The following is a 19,777-nucleotide window of genomic DNA, read 5'->3' as shown; positions in this document are numbered from 1 at the left end:
GAAAGCATTTTACTGTCTTAAAGAGAAACTTCACTACTTAGCCTAAATTTAACAGTTTTCATCCCATCCCCCTCACCATATCCTGTGACTGTTTCATGTTCCGTTTCAGTACAAATTGCACCCCTGCAGTCTGCACCCTCTGGTTTCCCAGGTCGTTTTCTATGTATCAAAAAACCATCAGGGGACACCCATCAAAGATGATTTGTACATTGAAAACAGAACTCTCTAAGAGGTTTGAATTCATGGTGACAGTAAATTGGCTTGTCTAACAGGACATTAGAATGAACAGGATGTGGATGACGTTAAAACAATTATCCAGAACCACGAGGAGGATTCTGCTCTGCTGGGGTGCTTCAACTCTTAAAAGGGGCACTTACAAAAGGTACAAATAATGGCAAATAAGAGATCAAGGACCACAGAGAGAAATAAAATAACATATCTTGGCCTACTTTTTTAAATCACTTTTTTTTTTTGTTTTTTTTGTTTGAAGACCTCTGCTAGTAATGCCTCAAGAACAGTTTCAAATGTTAGTGAAGGATAAACAGTGATGGGTAGCTAAAAAAGTCCTGTGAAAATGACGAGGAAGGCATCACAACTCCTCTACGTGACAGTGTGGTTGAGGGAGGGGGAGAGGGAGAGGGAGGGGGAGAGGGGGGGGGGGGGCGGCTCGTTAACAGTGTGCATTCACAAGCCTTGTTTGGCCAGTGAGGCGGACACCTGGTCGGCCAGCGTGGAGAGCTGCGGAGAGTCCGCCATGTTGATGCTGCCGGAGGAGGACACGGTGCTGAGCTGGTGGGGGGAGTCTTCCAAGGACACGATCTCAGCGCCGTGGTCAGTGCGGGCCTTGGCTGTCTCGCGGAAACTCAGTTTGTGGGACTCAATCTGTGATGGAAGGCAGAGGAGGGGGGGGGGGGACAGATCAGCCGTTACTCATACAGACGAATCCTGCTGGGTGAGCTGCATGGGGCCTGTGTCCAGTGCAGAGATGTGTGGATATTTTGGGCATTTTTTATTTATTTACTTTCAGTCAGGAATTCAGACAGAAAGTTGGGGCTCTGTTACGTGACGTACAGCGCCCTCTGGTGGGTAAAAATATGCCACATCTGGTGTGCTGGATGACATGGACACTGCTTGAGGATGGGAAATGGTTTCTGCTTTCTCGTCTCGATAGGAGTTCATATCTCGAACCCTTTTCCAGTGTGTTTTTCACATGTAGATAATTTTGAAATGAAGTTGTGCAAATCACTGCCACTGCCATTGTGTAGATAACTGCCAGTAATTACTGCCATTGGCTGCCATTGCATTAGAAAATGCTTGTTCAACACCCTGAAACCTGTGAAAATCTCCACATTTGAAGAATATGCCATGTTAAGCAACTTTTCAGATAACGTGTCACCTAAGTTAAAATGTCATGTCAACAATTTTTCGGAGGGTAATGAAGGGAGTTTAAGGTGCATTTTTAGATACACTGAAAGCCTTTGGCAGTGCTTAATGAGCGTAAAATGGTTACTAGAACCAAATATACAGTGGAAAGAAATGGCAAACCACAATCTCTAAGGAATTAACTCCAACTGCATTTCAAAAACACTAGTATTGTCCCTTAAAGTTTGTGCTCTCGCTGTTACTCAGGATTTTAGAGAAAAAAAATGTTGAGAAGCATAGCTGCATATCTACCAGAACTGGCAGTGGCACACCACAGAACACACAGCTTGTCAGTACTTACAGGAGTCCTCAATCTTTATGAGGGGGTTCGTCAAGATGGGTGTGATGGGTGCTGAGGGGAGAGTCTGAGGTGACTGTGGGGGAGTGACAGCGGGGGAGGGGTCGAACATGTCCCCATTTGTGGGGCTGTCTGAGGAACTCCCTTCTGCCTCCTTCCCCTTCTCTCTCTACAGAGCGAAGCCCCCGCGAGGGAATGACAAAGCATGCAACAAAATACACGTGATGGCGTCAACAGAAATCAAAACGCAACACAACATGTGAAAAATAAATGAAATTCCGCTGAATGACAATAAAAAGCAGATAATGACAAATGATAATCAGAATAATTTCATGATGAACTGACAGTCAAGTTGGATGGTAAGATATTATAGCAAGGATGGAAGCGTTTGAAGCTTGCTATCGGTTGCAGCAAAATGGGAGAAGAGCGGGAAGGTGGTGAGTGGTGAGAGAGAGAGAGAGGGCGAGAGAGAGAGCAGCAACACCAAAGGAAGGATGAGAGAAGGGGAATGGGAGCGAGCGATTAGGCAGCCACAGTCACCTGGCAGGCCGAGCAGCGCGCCTGGAAGCTCTGCAAATCGCTGTTGTCATGTGAAAACCTAACGCCAATTTCATTTTCTAACCTCAGCTGAAGGATGGCAAAAGTCTACCAGCCTTGGTCTTATGAAACATTCAAAACCTATTGGATAAACTCAAAAAGACATGCTGAAAACAAGGCTGTTTTTCTTAGTTCCTGAAAAGCTGACATTCGATTCAAGGTTTTCACCGGACAGCAACGAAATGTATATATTTTTATTTGATTTCATTTTTTTGTTTCAGTTAACATTGAGATTATTGTCTGAATGTTCAGAATAGATCGTGTTGCGGTGTGTAATTCATGCTGTCTGTGTTTTACCCAGTGTGTAAACCCCAAGATGAGGCTGGATTAATGAAATGAGACAGTCTATAAAGGAATAGTCTATCTGCTACTTAAACTGCTTTAAAGTTAGTTCTGAAGTCATGTTAGGATTATCATCAAAAATGATTTTCAAAGGAAAATGGCTGAGCAAGCTCTCCTGCTGTGCAGACAAAGCTTTGGGCATGCAACAGAGAAAACTGGCAGAACAATATAAAAAGAAGAAATAGGCTACGCTATGGCTAATAATGGACACGTAATCTAGTGACTTTAACCTGGAGCACTGCTGTCTTGTCTTACCTTCCTCTGCCCACCTCCAGCCACATGGCCGATGTTGTCAAGAGAGCCGACCTTGGATTGGACTTTGAAGTCCATTTTCTCATGCTTGATCTCAATATTTCCACCACCTAAATATAGAAGAAAATAAACATCAGATACAATTGTAATTTTAGAATAAAAGGTATGTAGAAGTATGTGAATTAAGACATTATTTCAAAGTATGTATTGAATTTTTCATTTTAATTACTACATATTTTAGCAGTACAGTTCCTGTTTCTTTTTTTTTTTACCTGGCTTATGGCGAATGTTGTCTTTCGAGCCACACTTAGACGTAACATTGCTCAGATCAATCTTTTTGTGCACAATTTGAATCTGTGCAGGGGACAAAAGAGAGAGAGCAGAAACAGAGTTTTAGTTCTGAAGAAAACATGTCGCTGTAAACTCGCCTTGCATGCAACCATAGAGGAAGTGGTCCCATAAACTGGCCTGTTAGTTTTCTAAAGGTTACACAGAACAAAACACTGTTAACACTATAGGACACACAGAGATCCATATAACACTAATCACACACTGATAGACAAAGCAAAATACACCCACAGGGACTCAAAGGAAGCTGGATTAGATGTGAAGGTTTTGTACTTCTACCCATGAGGCTTGCAAGCTTTGCTAGCACTTCAATAGGAAGCTAAGAAATGCAGAAAAATGATCAAGTTTCAATTGTATGTGTCAAAAAAACGTTTACTATTGAGTTGAATGGATCATAATCTGCATTCTTTAACATGCACTGCCCATGCCCTCATCACAGGCTCCCTGTCCTGACTGTTGTCTCTCAACACAAAGTGCTCAGTCTCTCTCAACTGAGGTCATCACATTGTTCACTACAACAGGCGCAGTTCAGTGGAGAGGAGGACAGAGACTCTTTGTTACTGACTAGAGACTTCTTCTCCTTACGTTTCATGGCACGATTTGACTGCTTTAATCATTAGAAAAGACACATGACTGATATGGAATTGATCTGTTCATCCTTAAAAAATATTATTAGCTCTGCTGAATTAAAGGATAGATCGGTTTGGGCTCTCAATGAATGTAAACATTCATATAGAGTAATCATGCATGTTGTTTTGGGGACAGGTTTGGATTGAGAAATATTTCTCACCACCAATCAGTAAAATTAACAGGCACAGTTTCAGAAAATATTTATCAAGCTTACATTAGACCATGAGCATTACATAACACTATTAGTTGTTGCAATAGACGTGTTGTGTGTAATACACAGTACCATGACAGCTTACTAACAAAAGCATCACTTTAAGCCAGCTAGCCAAGCAAGATAAACATGGCACACAGTACATACTGCTTATAAAGAGACAGGATTACCAGTATCTCCTACAGTTTAGTACTATTGTAGCTTAAATTATGAAATGCTCATGACCATCCATAGGTTTTATGACAACACTGTTAATGGGAGGTATTAATAATTCACAGTTGGGTAGTGGGAGTTCTGTGGTCACAGACAGACATGGGTTGAACAGAGTACACACAGGAGGTTTCGTGCAGTAGTGTCTGACATCCTGCTCCTTGTTGAAGATGCATTCAGTAGAAGCAAGGAAGGGCTTTGGCAAGAGCTGCATGACTGCAGTTAGCCATGGGTTCATCATTTAGCTACTCACATTGCCACCACCGGGTACATGTTTTATATTATCTTTGGAGCCACACCGGGACTGCACATTGCTTAAGTCCAACTTCTTTTCAAGAATTTGTACCTGGAAAAAGTCAATACGTAGGGAAAGAGACTGTTATCCTCGAGAAACTAATAGCAGCAGAGCTGCGGATGAGGACCTTTGGTAGAGAAGAAAATTAGGAGCATGAGTTGTAACTAGGAAATCTGTCTGATAAAGAGGGATGGGAAAGGACATTTTATTTTTTTACCAAGGGTTGGTTTGATGATCATAACTGTAGAGACACTCAAGACTCTGGTGTTGAGTTGATCCCTTAGTTACTCACATTGCCCCCACCAGGTACATGTTTCATATTGTCTTTGGAGCCACACTTAGACTGGACATTACTAAAGTCCATCTTCTGATCCAGTATTTTAACCTGGAAAAGTAGAGGTCAGGGAAGAGACTGTTACCCTTGGAATCACTGAAAGCAGCAAGGTTGAGGTGAAGAGAGAGATCAGCAAATCTATTGTAATGAGAGGAATTCAGCCCCATGCATTTGAAGCTAAATGAGATTTTTGCAACACAAAGTATTGTAGCTACTGAAATTTGCAGTTGCAAATCAGAATTATACAGCAGGCTATTTGAGGAGGCTGACTGGACTGACACACTCCATTGCTTTTATTGCGAACACTTCCTCTACTTGTGGCAGACGCACCATCTAGGTGAGTCCAGAAAAATAGATTTTGGACACATCGATTTAAGGACAGTTATTTTAAGAGGCTTGATATTCAGGTGAAAGTCAAACATAAGTCAGGTCTATTTCCAGATTATTTACCTTGCCTCCACCAGGTGTGTGCTTTATGTTGACTTTGGAGCCACAGCGAGCCTGGACGTTGGTTAAGTCCAACTTCTTATCAAGGATTTGGACCTGTAAAATGTGAAAGGAAGTGATATTCTTTATTAATTAAAATTAGAAAGGCTGCGGCAGAGGACCAGGCCAAAAGAAGTAAGTAAGTAAGTAAGTGAGATGTTGTAGAGATGTGGACTACAGATATTTGGACTCACGTCATTAATGGGTTAAAGCAGCATGTTGTTGGCTTACTGCACCTTAAATAATTGAGCTTTTAGCGTAAGAACTGAGAACTAACAGAAGACAAATTCTATTTAAATTTCTTATAAGTGATCGTTCTAGCGAGTCCATCTTCTGATCAAGTATTTTAACCTGGAAAAGTAGGAGAACATTTTCGATTTTACCAAGGATTTGTTTTGATGATCATAACTGTAGAGATACTCAAGACTCTGGTGTTGAGTTCATCCCTCAGTTACTCACATTGCCGCCACCGGGTACATGTTTCATATTGTCTTTGGAGCCACACTTAGCCTGGACACTACTCAAGTCGATCTTCCGCTCAAGGATTTGTACCTGAAAAAATGTAGATGTAGGAGAAGACACTGTTAGCTTTTAGCTTTTGAGAGGAGATTAACTTTTGGTTTGACTCATGAGCTTTGAGTAGTAAATGAGAGGTGGACCCTAATGTTTCACACACAGTCTAAAGTCATGTAGTAGGAGGTATGTTTGTTTGATGTAAGAACACATTTAACTGCCACATTTCAGCATGCAGTTTGAGGTGACCTGTCCAATACAAAGAGAGAAAGATAGAACATTGGGGCTACTTCAACCTGTGCACTGGTACATCACAGATTGAAAATCATGTATAATTTCTTTTTTAATCTTCTTGTTATGCCTTGATCTTGAAAATGTGGCCAGGATTGCAGCTGATAATACACAATGTTCTGTTTTTCCTTTGAGCTGCTTTGTAATGACACTTCAGTATTTCCTCTCCCTTCTGCTTTTGATGTGTAATTTACCAGCCTACCATTTCCGAGGAAGGACCAAAGGACCAAATAAAATCTCAAAGAGGATCATTGGGGCGACTGTTTGTAGTAGATGGGAACATTTAAACAACTTGTCCTTCCAACACAGGGAAGTCGTTAGAAACACTAGTCAGTTAAACTAAATTTAACCTAAAGCTCTAAATTTTCATTGCTCAGAATCAAAATCAATTCAAATATATATTCATCAAACTTGATGAGGCAAAATTAAAGTCATCATTATTCACCTGGAGTGCTAAAGTTAGCTCCGAATGTTGTCTCGACAGCAAGTTTGGTGATTTTACCATGTAAAACCACAGTAAATTCAGACACAGCCCGAGGGGAGATATTACAGCTATTACTTACTTTTACAATTGGATAAAGATCTGATCTTGTCTGATCTGAGCAAATAATTAAGTTTGTGACAAATATGACTACAAGTAACATGCTGTCACTGACCTTTGTTAAGGGTGAGGGCTTTAAACAACTGAAGTTTACTGAACCACCAGATTCCAGACATAATGGAAAAGCAATTGCTTTTTACTTAAGTACGCTACAATTAGGTTGCCAGTGTTGTAGAAACAAATGTCAGGTATGCTTGTTTTGACATATTTCAATGTTTTTAGACTTGTCATTTAAACAGTTTTGTATCTGTCATTTAAACATCGGTGAAATTAGTGAGATTCCACTGTGTGTGTTTCACAGCAATGTATTGAAAATATAGATAACATCTAGCCTACACAAAATCTTGCAGTGCCTTTAATGCTAAAATGGACCCCTCTCTCCTCACACCCCACCACTGCACGCACCTGCATGCATACGCAAGGATGGAAGCAAATTGTACTGCAGATTGGATGGCAGTGTAAAGGTCTGGAGACTGCAGAATGGAGTTTTAGCTCTGGAGGCAGAAATAATCTCAATGGTTGAGTTTAACCTCAGTGGGCGAAGCCAAAGAACCAGTTTTTCTGGCTAAGTAACGAGACTGACGTCCAGTGAAAAAGGCAAAGGGTAAGAGAAGAGGAAGGTAATATTATGAAGCTAGCTCTCATGAAAAATACAATCTCGCCATACTAAGTTATCTAGGTTAGCTAGTTAGCTAGCATGCTGACCTTCAAAGATCATCTATGCCATGGTCATGAATTAATGAAAAAACAACTTGCCATTTATGTTGTATTTATATGTTGGTCCTTCTGGTGGCTAATTCTCGACACCCTCTGCCAATTCCAGACACCTTTCTCCAAATCCAACATACACATCCTTTGATATAAAATTGAAATTGTAGCTTCTTAAATATGTATGATTTCACATCACTTGCCTTTCAGCAGTAAACTACAAGCAAGACTGGAAACCACATCAAATAATGTGTGTCCAGAATTGGCCACCAGTACATTAGCCAACTTATGCTGGTTCTTCGGTTCCACCCATTGAGGTTTAAATGAACCAATAACATTGTTTCTGTCTCCAGAGCAGCTCTGCCTCTGAGAAACGTTTGTATAACTAAAACTCCAATCTGCAAACTGGAGTAGAGGGGTTGGACTGTGTGCCGTCTGAGGCCCATGGTGTAACACTAGAACTAGCTGCTAGACTCACCTTGCCACCACCAGGCTGGTGTTTCATGTTCTCTGTGGAGCCAATCTTGGACCTGACATTCTTCAGGTCTGGCATGGGCGCAGCAGCGGCCAGAGGAGCTGGTGGGCGGCCCTTTAGGGAGCCAGGGGACTTGGGTGCAGAACGCACCACTGCGATCTTCTTCACTTTATTGGCCTCAGCCACAGACTTTGCAGAAACTGCTTGGCTAGAGGGGGATTTGGGAGTACCGGGGCTGCTCTGTCCACTCGCAGCATCTTAAACCAATTGGATAAGCAACAGCTCAGAGGTTTTAAATTCACAAGTCATCAAAAGGGCATTAATGAAAGAAAAAATAAACAATAAAAAATAAATTATAGATGAATACAAATCTAATTTTAAAAGTTCTAGGAATTCTACTGCTAAAAAGCTGACCAAGTTTGATCTAGGATAGACCAGATCAGACTGTGGTTGTGGCATTGTGCTGATCAAGTAGCCTAGGCCATGCAAGCCTAAAAGTGGTCTCTCTCAGTGGTATGTGTATTTGCTTTTTTACCTTTGTCATTTTTTGGAGTGGGAGGTTTCTTGGCGCTAGCTGGATCGCAAAAATATGACACGTTATACATAATCCTTAGTTTCTTACTCCATATAGCATGTGATGGAAATGGTCAAGTCATAGTTACGTACCTGGGTGAGCTGGAGTTTTGGCAGGAATCTTGGTTCCTGGGGCTTGAGGCCTTGCACCGCCAGGAGTCTGTAAATTAACAGAGCAACCAAATAGTAATTTACTTTTCAGCAAACATGTTGGTTTTATCGTGGAAAGCTGCAGGTGCTTTGATTATGCTGTCATTTAAGTGCAAGGCAGTCAGTTACCATCAAGAAATGTCTTGACAGAATAATCACACCAGCCATCACAACAACATATAGCACAACTCATTCTAATTAGGTTGAACTAATAAGTGCCAAAACTGTTATCACTGATGAATGGGAATGTGAATTGATACAAATACATCAATGCAAGCTAGGCTGCATTCAGATTGTCTGAAAAATGTCAGTTTAGCATTTCCGTGACCGCTCAAATAAAATTTTTATCAGAGGATCGAGGAAAAGGATAGAGGAAAAGAAATGGTACAGTGAGCATCCAGTTTGACAATCTGAACACAGGCCTGGTCTCGTCTAGACACTCAGACAGAAGCAGGGGCAGGTCCGTCCTGTACTTACTCGGGGCTGCCTGTGCTCTGTGTCGCTGGCTTTAGTGGGGATCGAGCTGGGACCATTTCGGGAGGAGGCATGTGTTTTGGTGCCCTTGGTGACTATGGATGGTCTTTTAAGGGAAGAGGTTGGTCTAGCTTTGGTGGCGGTTTGTGTCTTTTTCATGAAGGGGAAAAAATGAATGAAAAACAATGGTTCTAACGATGATCTATCATGAAACAAAGGCATGATTTCACAAATGGAAAATGAAGGAAAGGAGCTAGCTTGATGAATGGAATGTTGACAAAAGAAATGAGTTACATCTTTTTTGTGCTTGTTCACATACCTTGTTTTCCATAGTGTCGTTATCAATCTTTGCTTGAGCTATGGGAATGAGGGAGAAACACAGACTTCAAGATTTTGAGCAGATTTTTTTTTCTTCCAGCCAAAATTGTTTTCAATCATTTTTCTTTTGTATCCACCCAAGTGAAATACAAGAAGACAAGTATTTTATTTTCAAGTGTGTGCCTGTATGCGTGTGCATGGCAAAGAGAAGACCAAATGAAATCAACACTTGGTGATGTAGGGCACGCAGCATGCAATGTGACATTTTGTATACATAGTGCTTGTATAAATCAAAAAGTGGCTACAGGGGCTGCATAACCAGCAGAGTGAGCAAGATGGATAGATGAAATAAAAAGCAAACGTGGGGAGGGAGGACAACAAGCTTCTCCTTTGGGTCAAAGTTAATTTCCATAGAAAAAGTTTGAGGGAGAGTGCTGCATAACATATAGAAGCTGCTTTGTAAATTAAAGAAGTGGAAGGAATTAACTGAAGAGGACTGGTTCTGAATTGGTGAATATGACAGCAAACAGACCTTTGAATATAGCGATCGGCACCAATGACTTTCTGGCTGGAGAACTTTGGGGCGTTTTCTGGAGTTCAGTTGCACTGGTGCTCTGAACCACACTGCTCATCTCTGAGTCATTACAAATGTCAGACTTTGAATAGCTGGCTCTATCTAATAATGAGTCAGTTTTGTTGTTTTCAGTTACTACGTCAGATGGCATTTTTGTTAAAAGGCTACCGCTCTCAGAAGAGTTCCTATTGCTATGTGCTGGATATGAGGAATCACACACCCTCTGAAGATCTTCTGAATGATAAGCAAGGCCAGAATCAAAGCTAGAGCATGGCAGACTTTGGGTATGAGGGGACAGTTGTCTCTCTGGGGTGATCTTATTGGTTCCGGCGTCCCAGCCACTGCAGGACTTTAAAGTTGCCCCATCTAGAGTCTCCGCGTTATCAGCAGTCAGTCCGCCTTTCATGTGTTCACTTGAGATGAGCTCCTCTCCCTGATCAACCCACAAGCCTCTGTCTCCGATGGATGTGAGGTCTTCCAAGGCTGTGCTGCGGACCAAAGCCGTGCCAGACAGATTGCTTATTTCAGCCAGACACTCGGAGGCATCAAGGCTGATTGCCCGCTGAGAATCCGCAGTACCCGTCCACTCCGGGCTCCCCCTGCTGGCAGGCGCGTCCCATCTAGTCTCCGCCCCACGGCTGAGGTCTTCAGAGGCCCATAAAGAGTCACTTAGCCTCTTCCCACACTCTCCCACCCGTGCCCCATCCAAGCATGAAGCTGCCTCATTTCCTGGGTCCAGGGAACAGGACGCTCCCATGCTCATGAAGTCAATGCCCTCCCCATCGGCTCCGTCTACAGCAGGCTTTGATCCATCGGCCGCAAATGCGAACTCACTGAGGACCGCAGTGCTGGGCTTCGCTAATTTGTTTGGAAAGCAGATTAATGATGACATTCAAAGCACTCGTTTCCATCTCCCCATTGAAAATAAATCAAGAAGTAAAGAAGTGAACAAAACTGTGCACTTGATGTCCATGAGGAAAGTTTAAAAAGTGACTCCTAACTGTTGTCTTTCATTAAGGTAACAAAAACTGAAAACGATAAAAGGTGATAACGCAAGACCATGAACTGAGAAGTGATCAATGGTGGTTGCTTTCTTAAAAAAAAGATACTTTAGTTCACATCAAAATAAAATGAGATGGAAATGGACAATAATGCATCGCAGTTGGGTGAAAGACAACAGAGGAAAATGACCTTGATGCATATTGATTCCAGTGAATGTAATGAACCATCATACCACTGAATTATGCATATTCATTGTAAAAAGTGCTCAAAATGTGATATTCAACTTCCCTACTTGCTTCTGACAGTGCAAAATAATGCATTATCCATGATCAAAACTTCATCTTTGAATTTCATCTCAAGCAATGAACTTAAACTAAATGTTCATTTTGGATGCAAATTTTGACATAAAGTAAAATACTGAAGAGTTAAATAAAATTAATAAATAAGTTTAGTATAGTATTTGGATAATTGGACAACAATATATGATAAATGTACTAAATTATGGAACACATTTCACAAATACATTACATACCCCTCTGGGTTATTTCTGGTGCACCTAGTAGTTGTAATTGTATTCATATCTGACTCATAAGTAAACAGTCTAAGTGCAATCAATAAAAAATGAAGTACCTGTTGAAGCTGCTCCTCCAGCCGCTGATTAAACATGGTGAGGCAAATGGGAAAGACACAAGAGCATAATCAGTTATGAGTTTCTAAAGCAAGCCTGTCATTCATTACTGTCACTGCAAAGAAACCAAAAAAGGCCCAAATACTTCACAGCATGTTTTCAGTTATTGCACAAAGCCCACAGCAAATCACTGTTAAAAAAAATGTTAGATCAATGCATCATCCAAAAACGGTGCATATGCAGACAGACTGCGATCAGGTTGAGGTAGGTGCTGAGGTTTCCACTGTTTTCATTTAAGTCGTACATGGTCCAGCACCACACCTAACCTGGTACTCCATATGGTACTTCAGCTGTTTTTTCCATTATTCTGGCATTCCCCATGTCTGGGAGCTCTGCATCTGTTTAACAGATCACATGAATCTAAAATCTGCTTGTGGTTTGGTCATTTCTTTCATTCTGAAATAGCCAGGATAAGATATAGCTTTTAAATGGCTGTGTTTGCCTCTTGACTCTGGTAATGATTGTGTTGCAGTGGTTTTGTGAAAGGACCAGAGTATTCCAATAGATCTGGATCCGTTTCACTGCTCAAAGCAAACAAAAAAGGCTTACATTGGCTGTGGGAGCATTCTAATGACAGAAAGTTAATAAAAACAAAAAGAAGTTAAGATTAGATTCCCAAAACTAGAAAACAGAGCAAGCATGAAAACAACTTCAGTCAGCAAACCAAATACAAACTCAATCCCATTCATGGCGCTGAAATAAAACAAGGTAGTGAGCTTCATTTTACAGTCAATATGTACAGTACACATGAGCGTGGCAGGCCGCTATGGTCATAAAATTATAAGATGCTAGAAAAACAAATTTTGCACAAGCAGCTGAAAAGAAGCAAGAGCTCAACGACAAGAGGCATACCAAGTTGCCCCTCATTTTCACCAGAGGCACCAAGTTGCACCTCGTCTTCACATGGGCCGCTCTCTAATTCTGAGAGCTCAGACTCGGCTTCAACAGCCCTTTCCTCTGCAGATGGTTCAGCTGTCTCTGCTGTAGGATAAATGGATGCCCACTAGTTAGAAAATAGGAAATGTCAAACCCTAACCCAGACTTTCCACAGGTTTACCCAATACTTGCTTAGTCTGCTCTAAAGTCACAGCTCCTAACCTCCTAACCTGTTTGCTGCGGTGGGTCAGCTGCGTTCTCTACTCCTGTGGTATTTCTCATGTCCAGGGACTCAGGAGCTGTTTAACAGATCAGGGAGCCCTTTCAACCTGATGAATGTCCCTCCCACCATCCTGAGGACAGGCTGTCATGCTCACTATTCATGATCAAAGGATGCTTGACCCAGACTGGAGTGGGGCTACAGTAGCTAATTCTTACAAGCACAGAGAGCCATTATTTTCCATGTTAGTCAGTGATCTGTGGCTCTAGTACAAACCTATTGTGAAGGACACAGTGTTTCTGCATGTTCCCTAAATAACAGGCACATATTGCACATTGTTTATGAATTGTTTGTAATGACAACACAGCTAGAAATGCCTTGCTATCACCAGTGGGCTATAAATACCATGTAAATGATAAAGGCCTCAAAGCATATATTAGCATACAGGCAGCAAAATCGAAGTAGAACACCCACATTTAAACCAAGAGACCAAGAAAGCCTGGGTTAGAGTTGGAAGGCTGAAAATAATAACAACTGTGAGGCAAAACAAAGCCAACAAACCAAGATGAATATTTCTCTGGTTATATCTCTGAAACAAAGGAATGTTATTTGTAGCTGATAACTTGCAATGTGCTAAATGAGGGGTAAGAGTGAAAAATATGTGTTAATAAGGTCTTTGGTATTCAAGCTTCATGTAATGAGTGGTGGAGGGGGCATACCAGGTTGCACCTCATTCTCCCCAGAGGCACCAGGTTGCACCTTGTCATCATAGTGGGCGCTCTCTAGTTGTGAGAGCTCATTTGCAGCTTTAACCCCATTCTCACTTAGCACTGCTTCCTTCTCTGTGAATTAAAGGTTAGTTGGAGGTCAAGCTTGAGGTTAATCATGACAGAAATTTACATTTCCAGACAGATGATGAGTGCAGCACTGGTGAGGTTCACCAAAACTAATTTTCATGTGAGAATTCCCAAAGGAAGCTGTAAAATGAAACTAAAAATGCTTTTATTAAAGAATTAGAACTTTAGCAATAGCCACTGTTATTTAGTCGTTAAATCCAAGATTACTGTGAACCCTTGACCAACTCTGTTTCAGGAAATAAGATGAACGTTCACCTCTGTTGTATTATGATTTAACTCATAACAAGAACAAACCATCAAAGACCTAAAACACTTCAGACTGAACCAGTCTGACATGTTTTAAGGCAGGTCCTAGACTAAAATGGCTGTTTACATGATGCTTTCACAGACATGCCTTAAAATGGGCCCAAATGTAGGTAAACTTACTGCAGGGAATGACGATCCAGGACTAAATCAGGGATTAAGTGATAATCACTATGGGCCAAATATTAAATCCCACCAAAACAACAAAATGCTGTACATCTAAGTCCATCCCTAATTAGTTCTTGAATATTTTAGGCATGGACTCCATAGCCCAGAAGTAACTAAACCAACGTTAAGCCATATCCATGAAAGCCACTTAAATGTTCTACACTTGGTTTAACCCATCCATATCCACACAAGTAGCCCATAGACCTCTACACTACAAATACTACACCACAAATCTATTTCCAAAATCACGTCTCCTACTCTATTATTCAAAGAGGTAAGTGGGATACTCACTATGTGTCGCACCGTGGATAAAAGTGCCGGAACCTGAGTGTGTGCTCTGCTTCCTGCTTGAGCGTGGGGCGATGGAAAGTGGGAATGGGGAGAACGACTGCACTAGTGAGGGTTGTAAACTGGGGAAAGCTAGGCTACGTACTAATTGGCCATATAGATAATTGGGTTAAAAGGGATAAAAAGAAATTCCTATCATTGTTGATACAGCAGTGTGTACTATTAAGTCAACTATCTGACTGTACAGTTACTGTGATTATTTCTTTTGCATACTCTGTACCTAACAAACAAGAAGGGAGACATAATATAGACAGGGCTCTTCCCCTGTTTTCCTTCCCATACATTTTCTGTTTTGCCATTAATAACCCTTTAAATTATGAAATGTGCCTTTTAAAAAGTTGATGCTCTATGTGTGCTGCTAAAAGCCTGATTGTTTATGAACTGAATTGGTAGCTAACAGTGGCGCAGGATGGCGAGACAGGGCGCACTCTGAGGAGGCTGACCCAGATGCCTGGATTACACAGCAGAGTGCAGCTGCAGTTAGGGACTAAGGGCCAGTCAAGCATGCCTTGTATCCATTATGTAAAAAGGGATTAAAACAAAGCACAGTTGAAACACTAGGCCTTCGGCCTCTGAACCAACTCAATATAGACTACTACGACTTTGAGGAAATGGTATGTGGAAATTTAAATCCTTCTCTTTAAGACATTCAGATTTGGATTAATTGGAAAGCTGACTAATACTTTTTTTTGGAACAAAGCCCAAAGATGCCATCATATATGGCACATGAAGCTAATGATGTCATTTGGATGATGTCATCTTACTCGGTATCATGTATTATGTATCATATCATGTATTTATTTTTACCTTTCAGTCTTCTTTGCTCACCCTTCTACTTTGGCCTTGTGTTAGCCTTGATAAAATGCCTGGATGTTAATTTAGAAAAGCATCTCTTTGATGGCTGTTGCTAGTTTATGAGTATTTTTCATAAATGCCTGGGTGTCTGACCTTTCATTTTGGCATCTCCAGGGCTTCTGTGTCCCATCTGGACTCCATTCTCCTGGTGGTGCAGGTCGTTGATGGTCATCCCAGCTAAGGAAGCATTCATGGTGTCTCCAGAGCTATAGCTGTTAGAGGCGTTGTTCATGTAGTCCTGGTGCTGATCCATTGCCAGTCGCAGTTCAGGCTACAAAAGAGCACAACCCGAGCAAGTTAAATAAACCAAGACGATGAACATAGTTCAAGACAGAATTAAATTGTTAGTCCATCACGTTCTTTTGCGAGTGTCAGATGACTGGGTTAAATATACTGCAAATGAAAAGTTGCGCTTTTCCATGAGAAGCAATTGACAAAAAAGAATACCTGGTTTTAAGGAGTAAATATAATTATGGCGTAATATATGGACCCTTTGTCTTCCGGGCTTACACAACCCAGTCCGTCACCACGAAATGTAAACAGACACTGTGTCTGTGAAAACCTAGTTATTTATATACCTTGACGTGGGGTCCGCGCTTCATGTTACAGGACCATGGACAAAAATAGTCCCTTCTGCCCATGTGCTCTGCGTCCTCACTGTGATAAGTTTGCACTTCCTAAACAACCAGTGACCAACTCTGGTTTCCTCCTTAGCACCGCTGAACCTGTTCAGTCTGTGACTTGACAGAACCAAAATTTCACCCAAGTGCAGCACTTCCATTTTATGTACTGCCATATTTCAGCTATGGCTGACAGAAAGTGGGTAATTAAGAGGTTTATATACTGTACCACAGGAAAAACCTTACACAGTCCAGACATGCTCATTCAACCAGTAAGATGTGAATCGCTTCAAATCTCATAAAAAGAGGATTACATATCAGATTAAATCCAAACCTCTGGTTACGTCAGCAGTTTTCTGTTTATATCATATTTTTTCACTGCCCTCTCACACAGTCTCTTTCTGTAACACACATATACACACACACATATAAACACACAAACTTACACACCAAGCCAGTACTGAAGGCTTATGGCATAATCAGTCTCGCCATCCAAACTGCTCTTTCAGTGTTTGCATCGTGATAGAGATTTACCGGCGTCTGATCTTTATTTTCACCCTCATGCCCACTCTGGCATATAAACATGACTGTGTTTTCATGTCTGAGAGCTACGGCGCAAAGCTTGTATTGACCTGAAGAATTTTGTGCCAATAGTATACAATTAGTCAGAGGCTAAACCTATGTTATCACTGGAAATGAAATTGGCATTGTTTAAAATTGAAATGCACATGAAATGCTATTTGGGTGCCGCCACCCACAGGATTTCGGCTAGCTCTCAAACAGCATGCATCGATGTGACTGCACCTGCTCCAGTTATGACTTTACGGGCAGCATAGCCTAAACTGTTACCGTGGTTACTCCTCCCAATAAAACCCACTCTATGGGCACAATTGGCTCAGCTATTCGACCTTCCCTTGGTGTACCTGCATATCTCCTGACCTTGGATGTTTAAACAACATTCCACATTCAAACACATATGCCAAAAATGGGACTTTGTGCCAACCAGATCAGGCCAGCAAACACCTAGAGGGAAGAACACAGATTGGGTCATATTCTATAGGAAGCAATATAGCTTCATGCTCCATCTGGAATATAGGCTAGTTCTTGTACAACAATGTAAAATGTTTAAGCCCAATGGAAAAAAAGGCCAAAATGGCATTAAAAAAGAGCTCTGAATATATTTTAAATGGTAGTGTGATGTTTGTGTGTCCCATACAAATTCGAATGAATGGTCTACTCTCAATCCTCAACACAGCTCCCTGACAAAACTCCCATTGTAGCATTACACATGACAGAATCCAAACAAGCGAGCTGCGCCCATGCCAACGAAAACAATCCCTCTGAGAGGCCGTTCACGCTCTGCGTCCGGGAGCTCCGGCGGTTAGAGAGCAAATACACTCAAGGTTGATAAGAACGGGATTCCTTATCTGATCATCTTATGTACACTAGATATCATGGTTATGTTACAGGACATAAGAGAATAATTTCCTTAATGTTTACATAACAAGACACAAAGAAATATTTTTGCTGTGTTACAGGATGCAAAATATTTTCCCAAAATATTATTGTGCTTGGGATATTTCTTAGCATGGAGGACTATCTCAGTCCCTAACTTAGCCTGTCCCATATGCTACTGTATCAATCCATCTACTAGTCAAACATTTAAAAACTTTTTTTTTTTATCAAGACATCTGTGTGTCATTCATTGTGGTGGGTCTAGATTTGACCAAAAGCCTCTTTAGTGATTTGCTTTGGGACTAAACACACACACAAATTTTACCTAGTACATAAAGGGAACACGACAGCAGTCTTTGTTGAAGCTTCATGAGGGGGAAAAGGCTCAAAGGTCTGCTGATGCAGCTTGTCCCTCGGAGGGGCGTGTGAAAATGTAATCTTGGCACAGGCCCTGGCTCTCAAGCAAACCGCTTAGACGGCTCTGGAAGGAACACGGTCAACAGAGATATTGACATAGCTCCAAACATGCAATAAGACACTGCCTAAATTTCCCTGTCTTTTGGGAGTGCCTATTTTTTAACCCAGATGCACTACAGCGGCGACACTGAGTGGTACACAATTTGGTAATGGACTCTCACAGCAAGGAAAATCTTGGTTCCAGCCAAATGAATAGATGCATATACATAAGCCCAAGCAGAAAATGCAATGACTCAGTAAGTGAGAGCAACCAAACACTGGGGCAATGAAGGTGACTTTAGGTATATTACATATGTAGCTATACACAAGAATTAGCTGAGATTGAACTGGAAGAGTTCATATTTCATGCATATACAATAGATCAAACACAAAAACAAATGGTTCGCCCTGATGCAGTCTCTAGCCTGCTCACCAGTGCTGCTTGTAGTTCAGCTGAGAGACTGGGATGCTGTCCTCATGCTTGATTGCCTCTGTATCTCTGACCTACTTTCCTCATCATTCTCTCTCTGTACACTCCCAGCCTCCCATCCTCAGGCAGGGAGAGACACAGAAAAAAAAAAAATCTCTGACTGACTCTACCTTTCTAATGTGGGCCTGGCCTTGCGATGGGGGGGCTGAATTAGAGCGGGTCTCCATTTTCCCACCCATCCAAGCGCTGGAAGTGAAACATCTTGCAGCACAGCCAGCATGCGGCTTGCTCAGCATCTAATGGCTGTGTCTGCAGCTCAGAAATACCCGTTTGCTTAGTAACCATGGGGCAAAGTACTTACATTGGTGGAATATTTTCCACCTTTGTTTTCATAACTCCAGGATGTCAGCCACACCCTACTGACTTTCAGCTTAAAGACGACTTTATAAAATACAGTTATTTCTCACATAATTATTGCTAGACATTCATTCCAGTTTCTTTTTTTTTGCAGAGCATTGTATAGTAAAATATACCACAACTGAATACTATATTGAATGTGCAATCTTGCGGTGCAGGAATTCAGAGTATGAGGAATTCTTCTTGTGTTGTCATGGTGCAGCCTGCTAAGTAACTGCCTCAGACACTACAGCTGCTGCATGTTCCAATATGTACACAAGGCCTGGAGCTACGATCTGATCCGGCACACACACACACACACACGCCCTGGTCTGCCACTGTAATGAAGTCTATTGGTGCAATGAGCCAAAGTCCTCCATCAGCATGGTGCCAATTAACTACGTACAAGAATGCAGTTTAAAGCCCGCTGTGGCATTTCTTCTTCTCCTTAACAAGACTACGCAATCAGAAAGACATCTGAGCAGCTTCTTTTGACATCACAACTCTATCAGGACATTGTAGTCTAGATCTTATATAGTGCATTTTACATCCAACACAGACCACCCCCCATCTCTTATTATGCGCATGAATGAATACACACACATACACACAAACACACACACAAAATACATACAGCTAGTATACTATTTTGCTGCACTACATCTTTTGAATGGGCATTGATTTGTCTTTACAAAACTGGAGTAATACCTTATAATGAAAATAATAATTAGGAACTTTATTTATTTATATTCTAAAAGTACTTAAACAGTGAAATTACCAGGCATGAATTAAAAACAGGATTACAGAAGAAGCAAATATGTGAATAAAATAAGTAGGAACAAATAATATAAAAGAGTGTCTGTAAAAATGTGTTTTAAAATGTGATTTAATTGCTGACGTTTATTTTGCCAGCCTAAGCTGCTCAAGCAGGCCGGTTGGACCCGGTCACCGTTGGATTTGAGCCTATACTTTGGAATAGCCAATAGCCTGTCAGCCTTCGC

At 41.4% G+C, this 19,777-nt stretch overlaps 1 protein-coding gene across 2 annotated transcripts; it reads right to left on the bottom strand.

Moving 5' to 3' along the window:
* Window positions 1-664: 664 nt before the first annotated feature.
* mapta (microtubule-associated protein tau a) lies at window positions 665-18,485 on the bottom strand. Of its 2 annotated transcripts, XM_071925187.2 has the most exons (17): window positions 18,384-18,485; window positions 15,513-15,690; window positions 13,608-13,730; window positions 12,645-12,773; window positions 11,735-11,758; window positions 9,530-9,567; window positions 9,214-9,360; window positions 8,680-8,746; window positions 8,549-8,587; window positions 8,017-8,270; window positions 5,885-5,977; window positions 5,390-5,482; window positions 4,898-4,990; window positions 4,564-4,656; window positions 3,184-3,265; window positions 2,915-3,021; window positions 665-882 (listed from the first exon to the last, which is right to left on the bottom strand). In XM_071925187.2, the coding sequence occupies exons 2-17, from the start codon at window positions 15,670-15,672 to the stop codon at window positions 685-687; spliced, it is 1,740 nt and encodes a 579-aa protein (XP_071781288.1). In that variant the 5' UTR covers window positions 15,673-15,690; window positions 18,384-18,485; the 3' UTR covers window positions 665-684. The 2 variants fall into 2 exon arrangements, with proteins under 2 accessions (XP_071781288.1, XP_071781289.1); XM_071925188.2 differs by lacking the exons at window positions 4,564-4,656; window positions 4,898-4,990; window positions 5,885-5,977 and adding an exon at window positions 1,724-1,889 and having other exon boundaries at window positions 750-882.
* Between the last annotated feature and the right edge of the window lie 1,292 nt (window positions 18,486-19,777).

Source organism: Centroberyx gerrardi, chromosome 20 (genome assembly GCF_048128805.1).
Source record: "Centroberyx gerrardi isolate f3 chromosome 20, fCenGer3.hap1.cur.20231027, whole genome shotgun sequence".
NCBI lineage: Eukaryota > Metazoa > Chordata > Actinopteri > Beryciformes > Berycidae > Centroberyx > Centroberyx gerrardi.
This window is presented reverse-complemented; position numbering and strand designations above follow the sequence as displayed.